Source organism: Pyrus communis, chromosome 6 (genome assembly GCF_041283825.1).
Source record: "Pyrus communis isolate YQ-2024b chromosome 6, ASM4128382v1, whole genome shotgun sequence".
NCBI classification, from domain to species: Eukaryota; Viridiplantae; Streptophyta; class Magnoliopsida; order Rosales; family Rosaceae; genus Pyrus; species Pyrus communis.
Window position 1 is genome coordinate 6,897,541 of NC_142570.1, and position 23,964 is coordinate 6,921,504.

The 23,964-nt window shown below is 37.1% G+C and overlaps 1 protein-coding gene and 2 pseudogenes across 2 annotated transcripts; 2 read left to right on the forward strand and 1 right to left on the reverse strand.

The window, feature by feature from the left end:
* Nucleotides 1-2,589: 2,589 nt before the first annotated feature.
* LOC148696188 (ATPase 2, plasma membrane-type pseudogene) lies at nucleotides 2,590-12,463 on the forward strand (annotated as a pseudogene).
* On the forward strand, nucleotides 12,148-16,961 carry LOC137711045 (trihelix transcription factor GTL1). 2 transcript variants are annotated; one of them, XM_068450242.2, is made up of 3 exons: nucleotides 12,148-13,241; nucleotides 14,060-15,662; nucleotides 15,947-16,961. In XM_068450242.2, the coding sequence occupies exons 1-3, from the start codon at nucleotides 12,859-12,861 to the stop codon at nucleotides 16,244-16,246; spliced, it is 2,286 nt and encodes a 761-aa protein (XP_068306343.2). In that variant the 5' UTR covers nucleotides 12,148-12,858; the 3' UTR covers nucleotides 16,247-16,961. The 2 variants fall into 2 exon arrangements, with proteins under 2 accessions (XP_068306343.2, XP_068306344.2); XM_068450243.2 differs by having other exon boundaries at nucleotides 12,168-13,241; nucleotides 15,951-16,961.
* Nucleotides 16,962-19,865: 2,904 nt separating this feature from the next.
* LOC137728285 (LOB domain-containing protein 37-like) lies at nucleotides 19,866-21,510 on the reverse strand (annotated as a pseudogene).
* Nucleotides 21,511-23,964: the final 2,454 nt, after the last annotated feature.

A 23,964-nucleotide genomic window follows, 5' to 3' on the forward strand; every position in this document is an offset into this window, starting at 1 on the left:
GATATTACCAAATAATTCTATCATTGTCCTACAGCCGTTAGTATTGATCCTTTAGAGATTGGAAATCTTAGTTAGTCTTGATTTCTTAGTAACATTTCGCGGAAGATCATCTGAGGGATAATTATTTTTTTTGGTCCCTATTAGCACTAATATCTTCAAGCATACTTATGTTCATGTTGGATCTTTAGGAGGAAGATCGACTGTCGATGAAGTCTTTTTGAAAGTAGATCTTAAGCAAGGTCTTTTTCTAACATGGGATTTTTCAATCAACACTATTCCCAGATTTTTGCTTTCGTAGTTGTACTTATTAAATGGGTGAGAATAAGCTTGCGAATGTAAGTTGTCATATCCTGGGAGTTGTAGAAATCCGAAAAGCAATCATCAAATCCTCCTAGGATCAATGAACTACTTCGCTTGAGCCGAATAAATTAGGATCGTGGAAGCTTAGGAATAAGCTTTGTAATAGGACGGTAAACTCATGATTGTTGTTTTTACCCTATCACTTATCTAAGTAAACGAAAACCCTTTGACTAACCACCTCTCGATCACTTCCATAGGTAGACATTAGAATCGAAATACGGGATGATATCTCACTGTTAGATTGTTATGAGTGTCGACGAAACTGTGAAGACCTTTTAGTTCGTGTCGTAGAGTTGGTTAGTAGTATTGTTCATTTCGAGGACGTATACTTTTGGCGTCATATCCCAAAAATCTTACCGCGGATACCACCACATTGTTAAGTTGGTATGGCAACATGACGGAGTATTGCTTTTACTTTTCACGATTAGAACCGTTTGAAATGAATCATCTTATTCATAGACCTAAAGTCAACAGTCATCACCTTATTTCGAAGGCTAGATGACACTTCTCTGTGGAGATTTTGATGATGCATGGTGATTGTCGATTGATGTGACAAGTCAATTCGGATTCAGACTTTCTTAGTATGTTAACGCTTATGTTTCTCGGTGGTAGAACCGCTAAAGATGAACCATCATATTTATGACCTAGAATTAACAATTTCTAATTTCATTGGAAAACTGATTGGGACTATTATGTAGAAAAGTGTGTCCAAATCTTCATTGATCTTAGAACTTTTTATTACATTTACTTTTTGGAACAAGCTAAGTTCTGTCAGAGGCAATAGTATAATTAAATTAGCATCTATGAGTGCACTATTGTGTATCCACTCTCGCACACTTCCAGCCTGTCCTATTCTATTTAGTTGGGAAATATGAGTATCGATATAGAGTTACCTTTAATCTATCAAGAAATGGTTCAAATGATTTTAATCATTTTGTATGAATGGAGTTAGGAAGTATCTTTTTATACGCTCAGTTCGAGATATGTTGTATATGTAAAGAATGTGAAATTCATTAATCGTGATGCTAAACCAATGATACGCTTATATGATGTTCCGATTGGTGGTTGTTTACTTAAGTAGAAAACAATATTCTTCTTGCTCTAAAAATTGAAGTATTGTCAATAGTTATTTCCTTAAAATGGGTGTTGAAATTTCAACAAGACACTTGTGAAGACCACTAAGATAGAAGTGGGATGTAGTCAACCTCTTCGGGTGATGTGATCTAGAAGTTCTTTGTGACGTGATCAAATGTGGAAGTAGGGAAGATATAAAATCGAGGCTCCCTTTGATGTGTTCTAAATGAATCCTCACTCTAGATGCACCCCGCTTTTGATTAATGTTGTGGGGATATTGAGGATATAGAGTTCAAACTTCCTAGACAACTACAATTTTCTAATTGCGTCCAGAGGACGATGACTTTTTGAGAAAACTACTCCTAGACTTCTATACAAATTCAGCAAACAGAAACCTGACAAGATTATCATCTTGGTGTATTTATATTTCATCGTGTTACATGTTTCACTTCCAAGCCTTTGGAAGTCGTTATGAAGGTTTTGAGTATTAGAAGTTGTTCAGTATTGCATTTCTACCCATAGATTAACGATTAGTTTGAAATGAGTTACTCATACCTTTGTGGACGAGTTGCATCTTGTTTGTCCCACCAGTAGCATGGTTGCAATATATCCTTATCTCCATTCTAGTCACTTGTAACCACAGTTACAATTTCGGGTTAACTATGGTATCATTGGAGTTGATATATGGAGATTTTACGCACAATGCATATTTAATGGACGCATACTTTTGTTTAGGGCTGGAAAAAAATCCCAAAAATCCCAAACCAAACCGAAAAAATCCCGATCCCAAACCAAAAAAATCCCAAACCAAAATTCCCAAAAATTTCGGTATGTCATCCCGAACCAAACCGAAATTTTCGGTATGGGATTCGGTATTACATCTCCATTTTTTCGGTATTCCCATACCGAATGAAGTCATGGATTGCTTTCCCATAAGCCAACTTTCCAGCATGACCACAAGCTGAAAGAATGGCAGAAAGTATCATCTCATCTGGATCTGGCTCCGCATTAGAGTTCTTCATCTCTTCAAACAAAAGGAATGCAGTGTCGAAATGGCCACTCTGAAAACATCAGACCAAATCATACCCGTTAATCATAATACTCCAGGCAACCACATCTCTGCGAGACATTTTATCAAACACCAACCGTGCATCCATGATCCTCCCACAAGCGGCATGCATTCTCACTTCTCAGGACATCATCAGTATCAAATTGGGAGATATCGTCCCAGCTGATGCTCGTCTTCTCGAGGGTGATCCTTTAAAGATCGATCAATCTGCTCTCACAGGAGAATCACTTCCAGTGACCAAGCATCCAGGTGATGAGGTTTTCTCCGGTTCAACTTGCAAGCAGGGTGAAATTGAAGCTGTTGTTATTGCCACCGGTGTCCATACCTTCTTTGGGAAGGCTGCACATCTTGTGGACAGCACTAACCAAGTCGGACACTTCTAGAAGGTGCTCACTGCCATCGGGAACTTCTGTATCTGTTCCATTGCCATTGGAATGGTGATTGAAATCATAGTCATGTACCCAATTCAGCACCGCAAGTACAGGAGTGGAATTGACAATCTCTTGGTGCTCTTGATTGGAGGCATTCCCATTGCCATGCCCACTGTCTTGTCCGTGACAATGGTTATTGGTTCTCACAGGCTATCTCAGCAGGGTGCCATCACCAAGAGGATGACTGCCATTGAGGAAATGGCGGGTATGGATGTGCTTTGCAGTGATAAGACAGGAACACTAACTCTTAACATTTCGGGATTCCCGATTTGTCCCGAAATCCCGAAATTATTTCGGGATTCCCGAAAATTTGGTTTGGGATTGGTATTGAATTTGGGATTCCCAAAAATTTCGGTTTGGGAATCGGGACAAGGGTTTCGGTATGGGATCCCATACCGAACCACCCCTACTTTTGTTAGAATTATGGGTAACTACGGTTACATTCCTGTTTAGGAGTATGGTATCCTTCGAAATATACAAATATTGTATGTGCAGCTTGTGATTTATAACAGATTATTGCGAACAATTATTTGATTGAGATTGTGATGTAGAAAATTTATGTTATTGACGATGTTGCCTCAAAAGGTAGTGAATGACTACGATTGAGGCTTGTATGTGTATTTCCCATTGAGGGGCAAGATGGTAATATTGCACCCTCGAGAATTGTTACTTGCTTATCAAGACAACAATGAATTGTCGGTTTTGTGGGGTGCAGACCGTAATATTAATAACTTATTTGTTGGGTTGTTAAGCAAGTAAACAAGTAGATTATTCTACGTTAATATTTGTATTTACTTATTTAATTCATTAATTGTTGTTTGGGCTTGACCCAAAAATATTACATGCTTAATTTCGAAGTACGTTACGCTTTGAAAACGTTTATGAAAAAAAAAAAAAAAAAAAAAGAGAAGAAAGAAGGAAAGTAGGAATTTGGAGGCATGAAAGAAGAGTCACTACACTCCGATCATGACAGAATGTCATCCTCTTTTATGTAGTCGCTATAACTTGATGTCTTCCTTGTGTATGTATTTACATACATATATCTCTTTAATTTTGAGTATTCTACATTGGACTGATGATTTTAAATTTCGAGGACGAAATTTTCTTAAGGTGGGTAGATTGTGACAACCCGTTCCAAATTTTACGTTTTTATTTTATTTTAAAAGCGTGAATTTACGAAATTGCCCTAGAGGTAAGGACTTTGACTTCCGTTGACCATCGACTTGAGAGATGTGAGACTTATTCTTTTAGCATATCCTCGTAGTGCTCGTTGGTATGAACATATAGGCGAAAGCCGTTTGCGAGTCTGGATTATAACGGTATAGTTACGGACGTTCGAAATTGGTTATTCAAGGTTTAGTGTTAATTAAATTAAATCCCCACTTTGTGGGGTGAAGCCAAATCAGAAATGAGGAAAGAAAGAAAAGAAAAAAAAAGAAAAAAAAAAGAAAGGAAGTGGCTTTCCCGTCCACCCATACCCACCACAAGTTCCCATTTTCCAAGGCCGATTCCGGCCAACTCCGGTGGAGTTTTTCGATGCCACCACCAACATCTTGAAGCTCTCATTCCCCTCTACAAAACCCACCGAAGAACCACCTTGATTAACCATGGTATGTGGCAGTTTGAGGCCACGAAAGTTGACGAAAATCAATAGTGCTTCGGCCACCCTTTTCGATTTTCCGGCAAATCGGCAAAGCGATGGCCGATGCCACCACTTGGGCTTTGTAGCCCATCATCCTAGGAGCAAAACCCAACCAACCTTGACCCCGTTGGACCACCGTAGACGACGAATCGACGTCGGGAAGCTTTAGGCACCCGCCAGCTTTATGGGCAAAATTGACCATCTTCTGTCCACTTTTGGACTTCGTGGCAGGCGACGATAGATCGTGATGTCTCGATGTGCGTGCAAGATAATCATAGCATGGACTCCAGGTGAGTGGGCCTTTTTCTTTCATAGGCATATAATTGATAGTTCCACAAGCACTTCTATAGTGATCTATGCTTGTTACCTACAATTAATCATTTCGAACTACTAATGGCTTGATCTCTGTTTAGGGTATGTAGGCAGTCTAACAAGACGTTAGATGCAGCTATATAATAAATGAGATTAAATAATTGAGACAATAGCCTTGTTTAGTGAATTGAGCAATGTGAGGGACATTGGTGGGAATTGTGAGATTTAGCTTTATGATTTGGTGATTAAATGTTGATCATAAATCAATACGTGAAGAATCAAGAAATTGAAGTAAGGAAAGGTAAGTATGATAGTTAATGTAACTAGGGTCTAATTGGGCTTATCACTAATGATTACCCTCAAAAGTAAATAGTTTGGGAGTAGGGTGTTATTGATTGTACATGTTACGCCGTATTATATATATTTTGAGAATATCATGAAATGTTTGGGTTTAGATTGCATCATGGCATATTCATATGGATATTACCTGGACCTGACTATTGTGAATGCTTTGAAGTGCTATATGACGCCCCGGACGCCCAGGTAAGCTTCAGGTGAGTACACGTTGATGTTAGTGATGTTAGTAAGTATGATTGTGTTGAGATATAATATAGCTCATAAACCTGCACCCCGGTGTTAGTGCTCCCGCCCTTGGCCAGGGCACAGTCCTTCACGTGATGTTCACCTCCCACACCTTACGCTCACCTTGGATCCAAGGTAGGTGCACAGTCCTGTGTTACAGACCACTTTAGGTGATTCCGACTCGTAGGTGACCCGCGATTATTCGCACAATCTTCACGTGATCGTAGCACTTGAGCGTATTTATTTACACCCAGTCTTGTCGTACAGACCACTTTAGGTGGTTCCGACTCGTGTGCAGGTATACTTATTGAGCTATATGCTAGCCATGATTGATGAGATATGAATAAGTCGTACAGGTCACTATAGGTGACTCCGACTTATATGCTAGCCATGATTGATGAGATATGGATAAGTTGTACATGTCAATTAGATGACTCCGACTGATATATCATTTTGTATTGATTAAGTTCATTTGGCCTACTTATTATTGCTTGGTGGAGTTGATGGCAAACTGTGGTTCTGGCCATTTCTGAGTATGGTTTGGACATATGTATATATGTTGTATTGTCCTATGGAAAACCATACGGGTTTTACATTTAGGGGCATTACTTTTAGAGATGTAATAACTTTGGGAAGCTTGATTTTATTGCTTACTCACACTCTCTGTTTGGTGCCCTCCAGGTTTTAGTTGCTGAGTTTGTATCGATAAGGATCTGTGGCGAATCTTAGTATTGATGGATATTTCTAAGGGTATGATTCTTCCCCACACTCTTGTACCTTACTTATGCTCTGACATCATGTGTGAAATGGGTTCGCTCCCGCTCTCAACGCACTCTGGTATTAAAAAATTTTAGGTTCAAATTATTCACATTTTTCTACACTCTATCACATTTTATGGCTTCGTCACCTTCCAGTTGTCAGCCAGCACAGCTCGATTCAGGGTCCAAGTGGACTTTCTGGGTCGGGGTGTGTCATAATTAATGACTATGCATATGTGTAAATTAGGCAGTATTAATTATTTCCTAGCTGGCTTCTTAAAACTAATATTATCTGTGATTTGTTGTAATTGACATATAATTATAGTAAACACATAAGGCATGCATGTATATATACACATATTACCTATAAATATATATATATATATATATATATATATATATATATATATATTATTGTGACTTAGAAAAGCATGATTGCCACAATGATATACATTAGGCTTGAGCAGCATCATGAGACTTTGAGAGCACCTAATCTGCTCCACAATGTGTTATTGTTTAAAATATCAATATCAGTGAAAATATCAATATTGATATCGATATCGGTTATCTTCAATGGAAATTTTCTCAAAAAAGTGAAAATTTAAAATAAAATTGTAGAGAATGTCAAAAACTTGTTTAGACGAAATATAAGAGTTTATTCGATATTTAATCAATATGTCAAAAATTTGGCAAAATTTATTGATTTTGGTCGAAAGTTAAGAATTTCTCCTGTCTAGGGTGAAGTTTAGACTTCGTCCCCATTTCCATATCTTTCTCTGATTTTATTGATATTTCATGGAAACATTAACCGTATCAAAGAAATTTCAAACATTAAATACTGTGACACGTACTGTTACATGATATAACATTTGCATATGCTTATTAATATTTATGTCCTAAATTATAAAGTTGTCATTCATGCCAGTTGGCAATAGGTTGTAGCTTAAGTGATTAAGAATTTTTATCGATGTACTTGAGGTACTAAGTTTGATTTCAAAATATCTTACATATTAATTATATCACGTGATATTATTTTAGTATCGTCTGACGATAATTTTTTAGATGTGAGGGCATTGTTTGTGTGAATGGAAAAAGTATAAAAAAAGGAAAGAACAAGCTTGCAACAGGAATTGTGCGCTGTCAATTGGTGTTAATTTTAAGCGAAAAATCAATAGCTGCTGGCATTGTTGGTGTAAAATATATCTTTTTCTCTATCTCTTTCTATATATATATATATATATATATATATATATATATATTAAGCGAAAAATCAATAGCTGCTGGCATTGTTGGTGTAAAATATATCTTTTTCTCTATCTCTTTCTATATATATATATATATATATATATTAAGCGAAAAATCAATAGCTGCTGGCATTGTTGGTGTAAAATTTATCTTTTTCTCTATCTCTTTCTATCTTTAATATATATATATATATATATATATATATATATATAAATATCAAGCCCTTTAAGAAAAGAGATTTTCATTTAAAAAAAAATAGGAATACATTCTTGACTATTAGATTTGGTTTTAATGAAATTCTATGGTTGAGATTAAATTACAGGTCACAAAATCTTAACCACAGAATTTTATTAAAGTCAAATCTAACGATTAAGAGGATGTCCCCATTAAAAAAAAAAAAAAAAAAGAATCTCTACTCTTAAAGTCTTCCTATATATATATATGGATATTTATATGATAAATTCCATCAGCCTCCAAGGGCTCCAATCACATGGGACTTATTAAGCATGTCGGATGGGAGGTGGGACCGATAACAACTTTGCTTAAGCTAAAGTCTTCATCTGACAACATCACAGGTCCTCCTCCCTCCAGGTTAAATCAAACTTTCGATGTGAATTATTTATTTATTATTTGTTATTTTTATTTTTAACAAACGATATTATTTACTTTAAGAGATAACTAGTAGGTTAGTCTCGTAATAGACTGATAATAATATGATTCAAATTTATTTTTGGTGAGAATTAAAGTTAAAATCTCTCGCTTACAATACTATTAGATCGTAGTACTAAATGACTTTCGATGTGAGATTTAAAATATCCATATTTTCCCTATTTCTCTCATTAATCACCACATAGTCATTTTAATTAATTAATTAATAATTAGATAATGGGACTCCATGATACCATTTTTTTCACAATTTTAACACGTGTCATTGTGAAATTTTCTTCCAAAAGTATTTTAACTATTTGAATCGTCTATTTTTTAAAACATCAATTATAGATCTTCCTTACAAAAAATTAAACAAGTTCAAAACCATTAAGACATTTATTTGTAGTAAAGAAAATAAACTAATACAGTTCTACAAAGAAATTCTAAATCCTTAATCCAATCGTCACATGGTTTTATATTTAGATGACTTTTGGTAAACATGATTACATTATGAAGTTAATTACACAAAAATTGTATAAAAATAGTGTCATAGATTCGCTCGATGATAATTAAATTATCTATATAATATCAGTTTTGAGCAAGAAGAGGAGGACGCAGAGTATAATTTAAATTGCTACCTAAAAGTAATATTAAAAAAGCCACAGATCGATCTCAGAGTATGTATGGTTAGGTTGAGTTTAAAGTTTAAACCATGGTTAAGCGTGATGAGTGAGTGCAGATCATATTCTGATTCCTGTGCAGCTAATTGGTGTGCTTCAACAATTTTAGTTTGTTCCAGCTCAAAACTAGGGTGTCAATTTTGAATGTGAAGAAACAAAGTAAAAAAAGAATATGCTACAGCTATTTTCGACAGGCGGTTGCATAAAATAATGCTATCGTTAGTTGTTTACGTGCGAGTTTTAGTTATCGATGTCTTACGAGTAGGCATGGCAACCGAGTTATGTTTGTTGTGTTTGTGTTGTTTTCTTGTCATATTTGATATCTTAACGTGTTGTGTTGTGTTAAAATCATCATCTTAGCGGATTTTTAACAGATAACCCCATAACGACTTGATTCCTTAACGAGTTATGTTGTTTCTGGTTAACAGGTCATATAAGAAACTGTCATGCTTATGTCTAGATTTGACAAATGATATCTTATCATTAACGGATTCTTAATGGGTTACTCGATAACGACCTGACTCGTAAAAGGGTTCTTAAAAGATGACCTGGATAACGACTGGATTCATTAACAGATTGACCAAAAACCTGTTATTTTCGTATCGTTCGTGTCAAGTTAACTGATAGTACACAAAATTGTCAGCTTAGTTACGAGTTTTGCGCGTGTGTGTGGACGACTGAGTGCGACAGTTGGAACTGTATAGATTAGATAGAGTGAGAACGCAACTTGAGGGGAGGAGAGCGAAGTGTTGGTGCTGCCAAGTTACATAGTAAAGTTAAAGCAAAGTCCAATAGTGCAAGGCCACACCCACAGAGAGGGATTGTTGGGTCAATTCAGTAAGACATTATTGGGATGGCAAAGGAAAGATGGCCTTGATTTTTATTCCTTAAGATGGATGTGAGAGTTTCCTAGCTTATGCTCCTTGCTCCATTCAGTTTGAATTTTCTTTTAATCTTTTTTTTCTTCGGGGTAAATTTGTGGCATCATTTTTTTACACAATGTTCAACATACGTTTTTATAAATCTCACTTTTTAATATATTTTAATGATTTGAACCTTTTGTCTTCTAAAATATCATTCAGAGATCATCCTTAAAAAAAAATGAGGTAAATCCAAAACCATTAAGACATTTATTTGTAATGAAGAAAATAAACGAATACGGTTCTATAAAGAAATCCTAAACCCGTCATCCAACAGTTATATAGTTTCAGATTGGGTTGATTTTTGATAAAAGATAAACGTTTCGAATCGTTGAAATACATTACGGAGTAGACCCACAAAAGCGTATGCCAAAAATTGTGTAAAAAAATGGTGTCACAGATCCATCTCCTTGATATATATATATATTATATAGAAAATTATTATAAATATTTCAAAATAATATTCATTTTTAATTTAATAATTATAAAGGAGATTAGAATAATTCTTTTAGAGGGCATATATATAAGTAAATGTTATTTATGCACACAAAATTAATCATATTGTTGAGTTGTTCTTTATGGTTATCTTCAAGCTTATAATTTTATACTTATATTTTTGGCTAAAGTGTAATGAAGGTCCCTAAACTTTACTTCGAGTTTAGTTTTCGTTCGTGATTTTTATACCCGTTTCCTAAGTTAACCCTATATTAGATAAGTGGTCATTTCCGTCAAGTTTGTCATCGTTACCGTCAAAAACTATCACATGTCATGCATTTGACCTTTTTGATGGGGGAAAATATGATTTTTTGCAGCTTCAAAGGGATCTCACGTGTTGTAGGATGGAAGAGAACTCGAACCTGATAACTCATGTGCTACGTGAAAGCTCGAACGTTGAACACAAAATCCATTGTCATCACTTATTGAAATATCCTAGTATTGCTGCTCAATCCTGCATTTCCCTCTCTCATCGCATCATAAAAAAATAAAGAAAAAGGTTGAAAATGGTAGGATCCCATCAACCTCTTGCTCTTCATTTCGTTCTATTTTTTTTTTTTCAATAAAATTCTTTCCTTCAATTGGTGATGAGAATCTTACACCCAGATTTGGAAAGACTACTATACCCTCAAATTTGCCGAAAAAGAAGACAAACTTGGAGGAAGAACCATTGTTGCAACACGGAATTAAATTGGAGGACGGGAGAAACTAATATAAGATTTCAAGGACGAATATTAACTTAGAGTAAAATTCAGGGACATTTGCTACAATTTAGCCTAGGTTTTTATATTTGGGTCCAAAAGTGGAGCGTTTTATATTTTTTGTTTTCTTCCCTTATACATATATACACCAATGTTAAACTTAAATTGAAGTAACATTTCACACATCATTTTGAGCCTCTCATAAACTTTTTTCCCATTTTTGGCCATCATATTGAATACATCCAATGAAAACAACGAATGAGATTAAACAGAAGTTATGAAAGGCTACAAAAGGTGCATGTTTATCCTATCTCATGCAATATTGGAATAAGAACTGAAATTTGAATGCATTTGACATGGTTGGAGCAAAAATTCAAATGCTATTTTACTAGTTGAAATACCATATTTCCTTATCGACGTGAGCTACAACTTAGACTCAAATTTTATATTGAAACTCAAGCATAAGTTTCATGGTTTCAATACAACTCAAAATAAATAAATTTTAACTTTCTGATGCATTTGAGTAGAAAAATATATAATATTTGAACTCATATTTAACATTTGAGTCTAAATTTTCTAGAGCGTTGAAGATGTCATAATACAAATGAATCTTGCAAGCAATCTATGGTAAGGTTTTATTAGGGAATTAATGTATCAACATAATTTTTCTAGTATAGATAAATACTTATTGTACATTGCCTCTAATTGACTCCGATTCATGCTAGAATTCTCATAACTTTTTGGGTGCACATTTAATCGTTAAATTTAAACATTACATATCTTACATTGATGTTTACTATTTAATATTTAGCATCAACAATATTGTCAATGTTGCATACTTAAATAACTTTTGTATGCTCGATATTGGAATGAGAGATTTAAACTAAGTTATATAGCGTGTTAATTATAATTATGTATCAATTTTACTATTTATATAAGTCAAACTTGAGATTTGAAGCTTAAAAGTACATATGAATAGCAAACAACGACTCGATCGTAATTATGCATCAAATTATCCATTAATGAAAGTTGAACTTTTGAACAAATGAAAGTTGAACTTAGAATTTAAAACTTAGAAGTACAAAAAATATCGTTAGACTTTAATACTAGTGTAACACTTGATTCTTAAAAGTTAAGAAAATAGAGAGTAAAATATAGTAGTAAATGGTTTTGACAATTATTAGCAGCAAAGTGAGAGCCGCTGACAACACAGCATCTCTTATAATTTTATCTCTCCTCTCTCTCTCTCTCCCACACTCACACTCACACTGTCTTTCTCTCTCTCTCTCTCATCATCATCACCCTCATAATCGTCATCTCTCCATTCATTCACTTCCCTCTCTCTCTCTCTCTCCTCTATTTCTCTTTCCTCATTTATCTCTCTTCCCCACAACCCATCCACTGTTTCTGTCCTTTCTTTTCTCTCTGTCTGTCATTTCTTGCAGGCGGCAGCAGCAGCAGCAGCACTGTTGCAGTTTCGAAGGGGATGAAGATGTTGATTAGACCCTCCTCCTCCGAGTTCAAATCTTCCTCCTTTTTTCCTTAATTATTATTTCATGTTTTTTAATTTTCTTTTCTGTTTTTGGGTTTTTAATTAAACTAATGAATAAAAACCAAATCTCAAGTGTGTCAAGTCCAGCACTAACTCGTAGGAAAATTCACTTTCTGCCTTTCATCTTTCCAGTTGTCTAATCTAATCTTCCTCCTTCTTCCTTTTGCCTCTACTCTTAACTCCCCCTCCCCCTCCTCTCTCTCACCTTTCACCTCTCCCTCTCTCTCTCACACTCAAGAGGAAGAAGAAGATCTGCCTTTCCCGCCGCTTAATGTACCCAATGAATTTCACTGGGTACATGAATCAGCGGTGAAGAATTGGAAGAAAGACGACATCTTTCAGCTGCGTCGAGGAACTGAGAAGAACCCATTTTCTCAATTCGCGAGATTATGCAGCAGCAACCAGCAGCGGGAGGAGTTGGCGGAGCTGGGGGAGTTGGAGGGTCCCAAACCCATTACGGAGGAGGAGGAGAGATGAGTGCTGCTGAAGCTGAGGCGTCGGCGGAGCAAGGCCAGCTGGTGGTGGAAGCGGCGTCTCCAATCAGCAGCAGGCCGCCAGCGTCCGCGGCGGTGAATATGGACGAGCTCATGACTCTGTCCGGTGCGGCGGTTGCAGCTGAAGATGCTCTCGCGGATCGAAGTGGCGGTGGTGGGTCCAGCGGGAACAGATGGCCGCGTCAGGAGACCTTGGCGCTTCTAAAAATCAGGTCCGATATGGATGCGGCCTTCCGCGACGCCACCCTCAAAGGCCCCTTGTGGGAAGATGTCTCCAGGTAATTAACAAAAACAAAAACAATTTAAAAAAAAAAAATCACAAAAATCAAATCAAAATTCATTCTTTTTTTTTCTTCCAGTCTTCTGAATTTTGGGTCATCAAGTTCATTCGTTTTCCGATTTTCCCAAGTCATCTAATTCAGCATTTTGGCATTCCCAATATTGATTATTTCTGGGTATTTTCACAAAATTCCTTGTTTTTTTCCCTTTGAAAAACAAAAGAAAGTAATTATTTTTCTGCATAAATATTGTATTATATATATATAAATACATTCATACAGAGCCAGCCAGCCGCACATGGGACATGGGGCTTCTATCTCTTTCCATCACGATTCACGAGCCGAGCATCTTCTTCTTGGAATTTAGAGAGGCTCAGATCCACTGCATCACCTGCAACCAATCCCTCCCTCCTCCCTCTGTTTTTTGTCGCCCTTTAAATTAAACACCCATTTTTTAAAATCCCGATGAGATTTCCTTTATTTCCCCACCAAAATATAAAAAATTACCAACATTTTCCTCTTTTTCTCTTAATTTTTTCCTTTTTCTAATAAAAAAAATAATGCTTTAAAATTTCCACTATAGACAGCTAATATTATATATTTAATTTATAGGAGATAGAGACCAAGTGAGGATCATGGGAGCCTGGGAGGTTCTCCTCCCACTCTCTCCCCTCCTTTTTTTAATTTAATTTTTGTCTCCTTCCCCTCCCTCAAGTCCCAGTTGGGAAGATGATGATTTGTACTATTTTATTTGGTTTAATTCATTTTTTTAATGATTAATTATATAACAAAATATATGTTTGTGACGCATTGTGCAGGAAACTAGCGGAATTGGGGTACAAAAGAAATGCAAAGAAATGCAAGGAGAAATTCGAAAACGTTCACAAATATTACAAGCGGACGAAAGAAGGCCGCGCGGGACGCCAAGACGGCAAAAGTTACAAGTTTTTCAGCGAGATGGAGGCTTTACATGGCACCGCCGCCGCAACGACGGCCAACGTGTCGGCCTCTTCGGGAGTGCACGCCGCACATGCGTCTCCGAACCCGGTTTCCGTCGGGTTTGGGCCTGTCAGTAACCCCATGCCCATCTCATCGTTCAGAATGTCACCCACGATTCCAGTAATGCCCTCCCAACAGCAGCAACAAGCCACTGCAATTCAAATAATACCTTCGTCGCAACCTACAGCCACTCCGATGGACGTCAACTTCTCCTCCAACAGCTCGTCGACTTCCCCGGGAACTGACGACGAGGACGACGATGATGACATGGAAGGAGAGCCCTCGAGTCGGAAGAGAAAACGGGGGAGTGCTAGTACTAGTACCGGAACTAGTGGCGGCGGAAGTACCCGAAAAATGATGGCGTTTTTCGAGGTTTTGATGAAGCAAGTGATGCAAAAGCAAGAGAGCATGCAGCAGAGGTTTCTAGAAGTGATAGAGAAGAGGGAGCAGGACAGGACTATCAGGGAGGAGGCGTGGAAGCGTCAGGAGATGGCCCGGCTAACTCGCGAGCACGAGCTCATGAGTCAAGAGCGGGTCATTTCTGCTTCCAGAGACGCCGCCATTATCGCTTTCCTGCAGAAAATTACTGGCCAGACTATTCAGTTGCCTCCGGCTGTCAACGTCCAAGTCGCTCCCCCACCACCTGTGTCTCCGTCGGTGTCAGTTGTCGCGCCATTACCACAGACAACGCCACAGCCGACGACACAGACATATCAAACACCGCAACAGCAACAACCTCAGCGGCCGCAACAAGTGCAACAAGTTCGTCATGCTCAGCAAACTCAAAATGTTCAAGCGGTGATGGCTGTACCGGAACAACAGGTACCTCCGACGCCGCAGGAGAATATTGCTAGCGGTGGAGGAGGAGGGAGCTCCGAGCCTGCATCGTCCTCTAGATGGCCGAAGGCAGAAGTGTTGGCGCTGATAAAGTTGAGAAGTGGGCTTGAACCGAGGTACCAAGAGGCAGGTCCGAAGGGCCCACTGTGGGAGGAAATCTCAGCCGGTATGGGGCGGATGGGGTACAAGAGGAGTTCCAAGAGGTGCAAGGAGAAATGGGAGAACATCAACAAGTACTTCAAGAAGGTGAAGGAGAGCAACAAGAAGCGGCCGGAGGATGCGAAAACGTGTCCATATTTTCACGAACTAGATGCCCTTTACCGGAAAAGGGTACTTGGCGGCGGGTCTAGCGGCGGCAGCAGCAGCTCATTAGGAAATAGGCTGGAACAACAACCGCAACAACAGGAGAACCCAAAATCGGGTTCATCCACACATCCGCAACCAAGTACGCATACAGTGTCACAAACACAAGGGCAAGTAGTAGCGGCCGGATCAGAAAACAAGGATGCAGATCATAGCACAAGTGTGGAAACAAATTTGAGAGCTAACCTCTTTGGAGAGGGAAAAGAAGAGGCTGCCAAGAAGGTAAAGTTTCTCTATATATATATATATATATATATATATATATATATATATATATCTAGTAACAAATACTTGCAATGCTAGGGTCTAGAGAGACTAGAATCGTCGAAATCCGCGACCTGTTAGCTTCTTGCTCGTTAAGATTAAATGAAATTCATGCCAGTATCTTACTTGTTAAAAATAAACGAGATTCAAAATTACATCTCCGCATTATTTGGCCAACACTTTTGAGTGAATTAAGTGTATTTTACATAGATATATGCTGATTGTTGGTTTTGCATTTGAAGCCAGAAGACATTGTGAAGGAGTTGATGGAAGTGCATGATCATCACCAGCAAGTTTTCCAGGGGCTGCCACAACATTTAGTAGTAGAGGACTACAACAGGATGGAGGAAGCGGATAGCGATAATCTTATGGATCAAGAGGAGGAGGACATGGAAGACGAAGACATTGACGAGGAAGACGATGAAGAAACGGAACAAGAGAGGAAGATGGCGTATAAGATAGAGTTTCAGAAGCAGAATACAGGCCGTTCGTCTAACGGCGGAGGCAACGGTGCACCTTCTTTCCTCGCCATGGTTCAATGAGATGATCGATCCATCGATCGAATCCACACCAAAACCGAATCGATTTTTGCATGCATTTGCATGCGAGTGAGAAATGTGCATGGCCAAATCACTGTACAATATGTACGTATCTCAATCTAGCTCAAGTAAGATTATACCTCACATGAGCAAATTAAAGTTGAAACCCTCAAAAAATTACTTCTTCCATTTTCTCATCTTTTTTTTTCTTGTTTTTTTTTAAATTAATTTCTTTCATTCTCCTTTGAACATCACCACCCCATTTCATCGCTTTTTGATTGTTGCTGTCTTCTTGATCTTCTTCTTCTTCTTCTTCTTCTTCTCGGGTAGTCGTCGTCGTCGTCACTTGTTTCAGTTTTTTTCCAATTTATTGATTTATTGGTGAATAAAAAAACCGTTTGAAAGACGGGGAGGGGGATTGGATTAAGACACAAGGAATAAGCTTGCTCTAAATTTACATAGCAGCAGTCATATATCGTTACAGAAGAAAAAGAAAAACAAGCCCTGGAAACGTGGAGAGAGGGAGAGAAAAAGTGGACGGTTTCACAAGGCAGACATCAGCAGTGATGATTCAGCATTATTCTTTCTTTTCTTTTTTCACTTTTATTTTATTTATTATTGTTCTTGTTAATTAATTAATTAATTAAGCTTTTAAGTTTCTTTTGTAAACTTTGCTTAGTTTGAATGAATGAACAAGCTAGCTGGGCTCTCTTTAGAATTCATATTCTCTATTCAAATTCTGCAATATATCTTTTTCTTTTTCCGTTTTATTTAAGGAGCAATTTGCAAAATACAATTTCACTTTTACCGTAACGTTCCGTGAGAATTGTACAATATTATATGAATAATACTACATAATTGATATTATTGACATAAAATGCGACGGTTATTGTGCTTAGGTATAATATATAGAAGTCCATCTCCTTATTTATTCATTTTTTGTCAAACTTCGTGATTTTTCATAAATGTATAATCCTTATAAAAAAATGAAAAAAGTTACAGATAAACACGAGCATGGTGATGAAAGCAAGTGGATAATTCATTTATAGTAGCTGTCTGCAGAGGCAAATGGGGTGATTTATGAGGAGAGCCACACCTCTACGCGGATCACTGATGCCAGCTGGCTAGAGAGAGAGAGAGAGAGAGAGAGAGAGAGAGAGAGAATTTTACTTTTATTTCAGAGACTTTTTTGAGAAATATGGGGCTTCAGAGCTTTTGGCCGAACATGTGGTGGTGGTGAGTTAGGCATTTGGCTGCTGCTCACCACGTCAGCCCATAACTGGATGTATACAAGAGAACGGAGCCGCTTTTGTAACAGTATTTTAAGTTAATCACACACACAGTTATATGTTTTAATTTAATCATGTAATAATGAAGGTTTAGTTTGATAAACAGTCAAACATTGAATGCTTATACAGATAATTGTGATAATATCTCGAGTAAACAATCACGTAGTGTTATACGTTTTAACTTGTATCACACGTATGAGAAGAGAATGCATGATTGATTGGTCGGTAAATACATCCAAGTCTCGGATATATACAATATAGCGTTGTCTGGGATCTTTCTTATTATTGCTGTGCTGTAAATATATATACACACACACACACAATATTCCAAAAAGGTCGTCTTGCTTATATATATCTTAATTATTTTGGGTTGGTTAGAACGTATAAATCTTCGATTTGCTTCTTTTTATGTGTATCACCAAAAAATTTAAACTTATTTACTCCATTAGGTTTTTTATTTTTATTTTTTATTAGCAGCCCACATAATATTTGAGTACATATTATTTATATTTTTTAACCCTCAAAATTCCTCACCATCCATTCCCAATACCTGCTTGGGAAGCAAAAGCAGGGTTATTATAACCCAGGAATCGATTAAACAACTTTTCTATTTTATTGAATAAGACTGAAAGTTTTCTACTTTTTTCTCTTCCCAACAAATGCAAGCGAAATGATGAAATTGCCGGGTTCGAACTTGAATGGAATGCGAAGAAATTAACGATACTTCTTTATGTATGTCGTTGGACGGCATAACTCCAATTTAATGAAATAAGAATAGTAATAAAATGGCTAAACATAATTTATGCTCTGCAATTCAACATCAAAATAATTTTTTTTTCATACATCTGAAAATGCAAAGAAACCACATCAACATGTAGCTACGTTTTGCCAATCTGGGCGAAGTCCTAGTGCCATTTACATTACCAATACCATCTGATTGTTCTTTCCCTTGCTGCTTATACCCCTCAAATTCTTGTCCTTAAACTTCAGGTTATTTATCTTCCTCCGATCTTGATTGTGACACAGTATTATAAGATGTGAAGAATATGGGGTGTATATAAAATGTGGGGTGTGTGTAAAAAATGTAAGGTGTATGTTGAAAATGTGGGATGTGAGGGTATTATGAGAAAATATGTAAGGTGTATTACGATAAATTTTAATTGAAAAAGCAAATGCGAGGTGTCTTAAGTATGCGGAGTTTATTTAACATATGTGAGGTGTTAATATAGTAAGCATTTTCTTTTTGTTGCCAAATATATGTCTTAAAATCCAAGACTACACAATTTTATCTTAAAACCCTAGATATGTTTTCAAACAAAGACGAATCCTATAAGACTTAACAGTTCTTAATTGTATGGTTAAACATGCGTTAGAGAATTTCAGAAAGTTTAACGGGTCAATTTTCAGAAAGTTTAATAGGTTAATTTGAGTCACTTAATAGACAATGTACACTAGACACATTGATGTATGGTAAAAAGCCTGATTACGTACGCTTCTCAAATTAATCTTACGATTAATAAATAGTTTTTTTTTTTTTCCCAAATTTGGAGAGATACTGGATTCAAACCCTAGCTCAATCTTGCCCAACATTCATGTTCATCTGCATGTTACTGTATTTTCTCTCTCACAATGCCACGTAGTGTTTCCTTACAAGCCTTCCAATCTTTTCACTTTAAGTGTTTGTGTAATTATGAGTTGGAAAATATGTATAATACATGCCTGAACATAATAATGATCTAAAAGTAATTAATTACAAATAATTAAGTTCCTTAAATACATATACAGAACAATGAGCACATGGGACATAGTGCATTTTCGCTCACCATCCTTAAATAGTGGTAATGCTCACCATTTTATTTATTGCCGTTGAATGAGTTTAGATTTTGAGATTTATGTCTATCCACTACACACGATCTCACAAGTTAAACTCATCTAACGATAATAAATAGGATGATGAGCATCACCATCATTTGAGGTATTCTCCATGGGGCGCAAAAATAAAAATGGGTAAATTACATTTTACCTCCTCACGTTTGGGGTCGATTCCAATTCCTTACAACATCTTTAAAACATTTCAATTTCATACATTTACTATCATTTTATTTCAATTTCATACATCCGTTAGAAAATTTGTTAAGTAAACTGTTAAGTGATGACGTAGCAAATAAGGGATCCCCATTTGTGCTGACGTGGCTAAACATTCAATAAAAAATTTAAAATTTAAAATAATTAATTTAAAAAAAAGCCAAAACCTAGTTCGTCTTCCCCACCCCTTCTCCCCACCGAAGCACACCCCCAACCCAGAATCTCATTCCCCCACCGTCCTCCACTGTCTTCACCTCTACTCCCATCCAACAAAACCTAGTTTGTCTTCCCTACCCGAGCACACTCCGTATTTCAATTTCATATGGCCGCGTCGGATTCACCAACAAAAAATTGGCGAAAGGGAAAACTCCTCAGAGGAACAAGTTGAGTAGCTTTCTCTCCGATCCAACGACGTAAGAGTACAAGTGTTGATCTTTGAACCTACTCTCGAAGCACATGGTGACGTCGGACTCATCTGAGTTCATGGACGGGGTTCCCGGTCGTCGGGTATCTGGATTGGTCTTGGGTTTAAAAGACAAGGTCGGGGTCAACCGGAGATCTAGATCCGCGTGTTGCTGAAGCTGAAGTAACTTGGTGGAGGACTCGTCGGCTGCGGCATATTGCTTGCGTTTCAGCGAGGAGGCCCTGGCGGATCGGGAACTGGTGAACCGGGATGAGGAACCAGAGTTGTGACTCAGATCTCGAAGCCTCCACATGTCTGTAGAGATAGGGACGCTGCCGACATCGTCCTCGGATGCCTCGTCAGAAGTGGACGCTCCGTCGGGAAGCTCGGGAATCGGGCGGAACATACCATTGAGAAAAACGGTCTCAACAGTAGCCTGGCAAAGATGAATTGGGATGTTGGGAATCGGGGACGGCGGAGATAAAGGACATGAGGCCAGTATGACCGAAAAACTTGGAGGAGAGTGTGCTCGAGTTGGGAAAAGGGGTGGAGGAATAGGATTCTAGGTTGGGGGTGTGCTTGGGTAGGGAAAACGAACTGGCTTTTTTTTTTTTTTCCTTTATTTAATTATTTTTTTTTAATTTTTATTAAGTGTTTAGCCACGTCAGCACAAATGGAGATCTCTTATTTGCCACGTCATCACTTAACGGTTTACTTAACATATTTTCTAACAGATGTATGAAATTGAAATAAAATGATAGTAAATGTATGAAATTTAAATGTTTTAACGATGTTGTAAGGAATTGAAATCGACCCCAAACCTGACGGGGTAAACTGTAATTTACCCAATAAAAATTTAAACGTGATTGGTGTTGGTGGAAGTATTAATTAAGAACCATGCTTCACTACAAAAAGAAAAGCATATCACAAATTGACATGTGTTCGAATATTTGAAATTGAAAAATTATAATTAGTGGCTTGTCTATTTGTGATTGAATTTCAGCAGTACTTGCTCTTCTTCTTTCAGCAAACATAGTTCATTAATTAAACAACTAATTTAATGAAGGTACCACGCTGTACTCTTTCTCTTTTGGCATCAAGTATTAAAGTTTGAACAAACAGGGAAGAATCTGTAACAATAAATATTGAAAAATACATGCATCTTATTAATTGTGTGTGTATATAACAATAGGGGAGATGAAAGAACAAAACTGTGCAACTCAATCTGCAGAAATGAATTGATTCTTTTGATTCTTTCTTGTTTTTCAAGTTACTTACATGTTACCCTTTCTCCATAAGAGCAAGTCCAACGTGGGCATTTGCTCGGGGGACGAGGGACAGAACAGGGGCCCGAGGCCCCGTGGACCAGCTCCAGCGTGGGCAAGCCCGAGTGAAGGTGGAGGCCCAAGTTCCGGGCCCGTGGAGAATTGCCAGCCCGAGAGCCTGAGGCCATGTGACGTCAGCGCTGACGTCAGCCTGGCGTCAGGCATTATTATTTTTTTTTTTGTGTCAGGTGCGTGCACCCCACTCGCGCGTGGGGGCGCGTCGCTGACACAAAATCAGAAAAAAAAAATTTAACTTTTTCAGTTACCGTTGGGAAGCCACGTGGCTTCCCACGGTCCATTTGATCTCAACTGATATTTAATTTGGACCGTTCGATCTCAACGGTCAAAAAAAATAAAAAAAGTCTTATTTAATATCCACCGTTCGATCTGAGATCAACGGTGGATATTAATATGCTTTATAAATAAAAAAATAAAAGAAAAAATAGTTTTAAAATTAAGAAAAGTTACCGTTGTGACACGTGGCACAATCTGGAGTGTTGGAATTCAAATTTTTTTTATATCCAACTGCAGAGATTAATTAATTGAATAAAAATTTAAAAAAAATTGTAAAAAATTCAAAAAAAATATATAAATTTTTTTTTTAAAAAATTGTTTTTACTTTTCTATAAATACCTTCTCATTATCATCTACCTTACACAACAATTTCATATTTTCTCAACTACTTTCAATCACATTCCTTTCTTTGTCTCAAAGTTTGAATCCATTTTTTTTCAACAAAATGACCACTAGTGCAGGTACGAATTGGTCACTTATTGAAGATGTTGCGTTGTGTACTAGCTGGGTTGAAATTACTCATAGTTCGCTTACGGGTAATGAGATGCAGTTGCGAAAAATGTGGAGTCTTATTCATACCAATTATCTTGAGAAAATTGATGGGAAAAGAACCAAATAATCGATGTCCAGTTGTTGGAAATTACTTAGCCAATCGTTTAGTACGTGGAGAGACGCCTTGGCACAAGCTAGTAGTAATATTCGAAGTGGGGAAAATTACTCAGATCAGGTAACAATATATTATTTATTTGATACCCAAATTTACATTATAATTATTTGTTTGTATTATTTATTTGTTACCTACATAATTTATTATTTATTGCTTGTATTATTTATTTGTTACCTACATAATTTATTATTTATTGTTTGTATTATTTATTTGTTACCTACATAATTTAATATTTATTTGTTACCTACATAATTTATTATTTATTTGTTACCTCATCAGGGACTCAAGAATGGTTGATTTCCCCATCCTCGTTATCTCATCCACTTGGTCTGCAGATGCTCCATATGCAAGCATCTGCAAGGCAGCAGGAATTTTTTGCTCAGGCAGTAGACCCATAACACCAAAAACATCTTTCTTTTGCACAAAGTAAGAATCATGGTTGCAAACAACAATCATGATTTTGTTGGACAAATGTCATTCCATTCTAAAACGACGTCTAAAGTATGTATCAGGGAATGCACTATTAGGAACAAAATAATCATCCAAGAGTTTCATACCTCGTCGTTGCCTGCTTCTATCAAGGTTTCCGGAACGGCTGGGCCTGCAGATATGAGCCATAGCTTGGATGACTCGACGGGAATGTGAGGCTCTGCCCATTCTTACTTCGTCATCTCTCCTTCTATGCTCCTCATCCTCTTCCCTCTCATTTTTTGGCCCTGGTGATTGAACATTGCTTCTGATTGGTTAAACAATTCTTCCTCTTCCTGATCGAGTTCCCACATCATCCTTGAGGAAGAAGAAGACATTATAAGAAAAAAGCAGAAATTATGAATAATGATAAAGATCTTGAGAAAATTGGTGTGAGATTTGTGAGGATGGATGGTGGATTATATGGAGAATTCAGAAAGGATTATGTTGTACATAATGCCACGTGGCATGCCGTCATTCGTTAAAAATCTGATGGAAATCTATCCTAAAAGATTGTGAACAGATTATGACACGTGGCATGTCGTCATTCGTTAAAAATCTGATGGAAATCTATCCTCAAAGATTTTGAACAGATTATGACACGTGGCGCGACGTGATTGGTTAATAATCTTATCAGAAATCCATCACCAATAATTGTATTTTCGGATAATGACACGTGGCATAACGAGTACGATTAAAAAATTTATCGGAAATCCATCCCCAATGATTGTCTTTTCGGATTTTATGACAAGTGGCGTAACGACAACGATTAAAAATCTTATCCGAAATTACAGATAAAATTATTTTGTATTATTTAATAATACTTCGGATAATGACACGTGGCGCAACGAGAACGATTAAAAATCTTATCCGATATTACAATTAAAATTATTTTGTATTATTTTATAAATAAAAAAAATACTAATATTTTATTGTCTATTGCCAGGGCTATTGAAGTTTAACGGTGGAGATGCAAATGCTATTGCCAGGGCTATTACTGTTCATTAGGTGGATTGAATAGTGCATAGCCTGGGGGGAGGGCTCCAACGCTGGAGTTGCTCTAAGACATGTACACGTGGATGGTAAATGTGGACGTAAATTTCTTCCTTCTTGTTATTGAACAAAATTGCACCTACAAAACAAATAACACCTTAGGTTAATGTCAAGAGTCTCACACGCCCACGATGAAT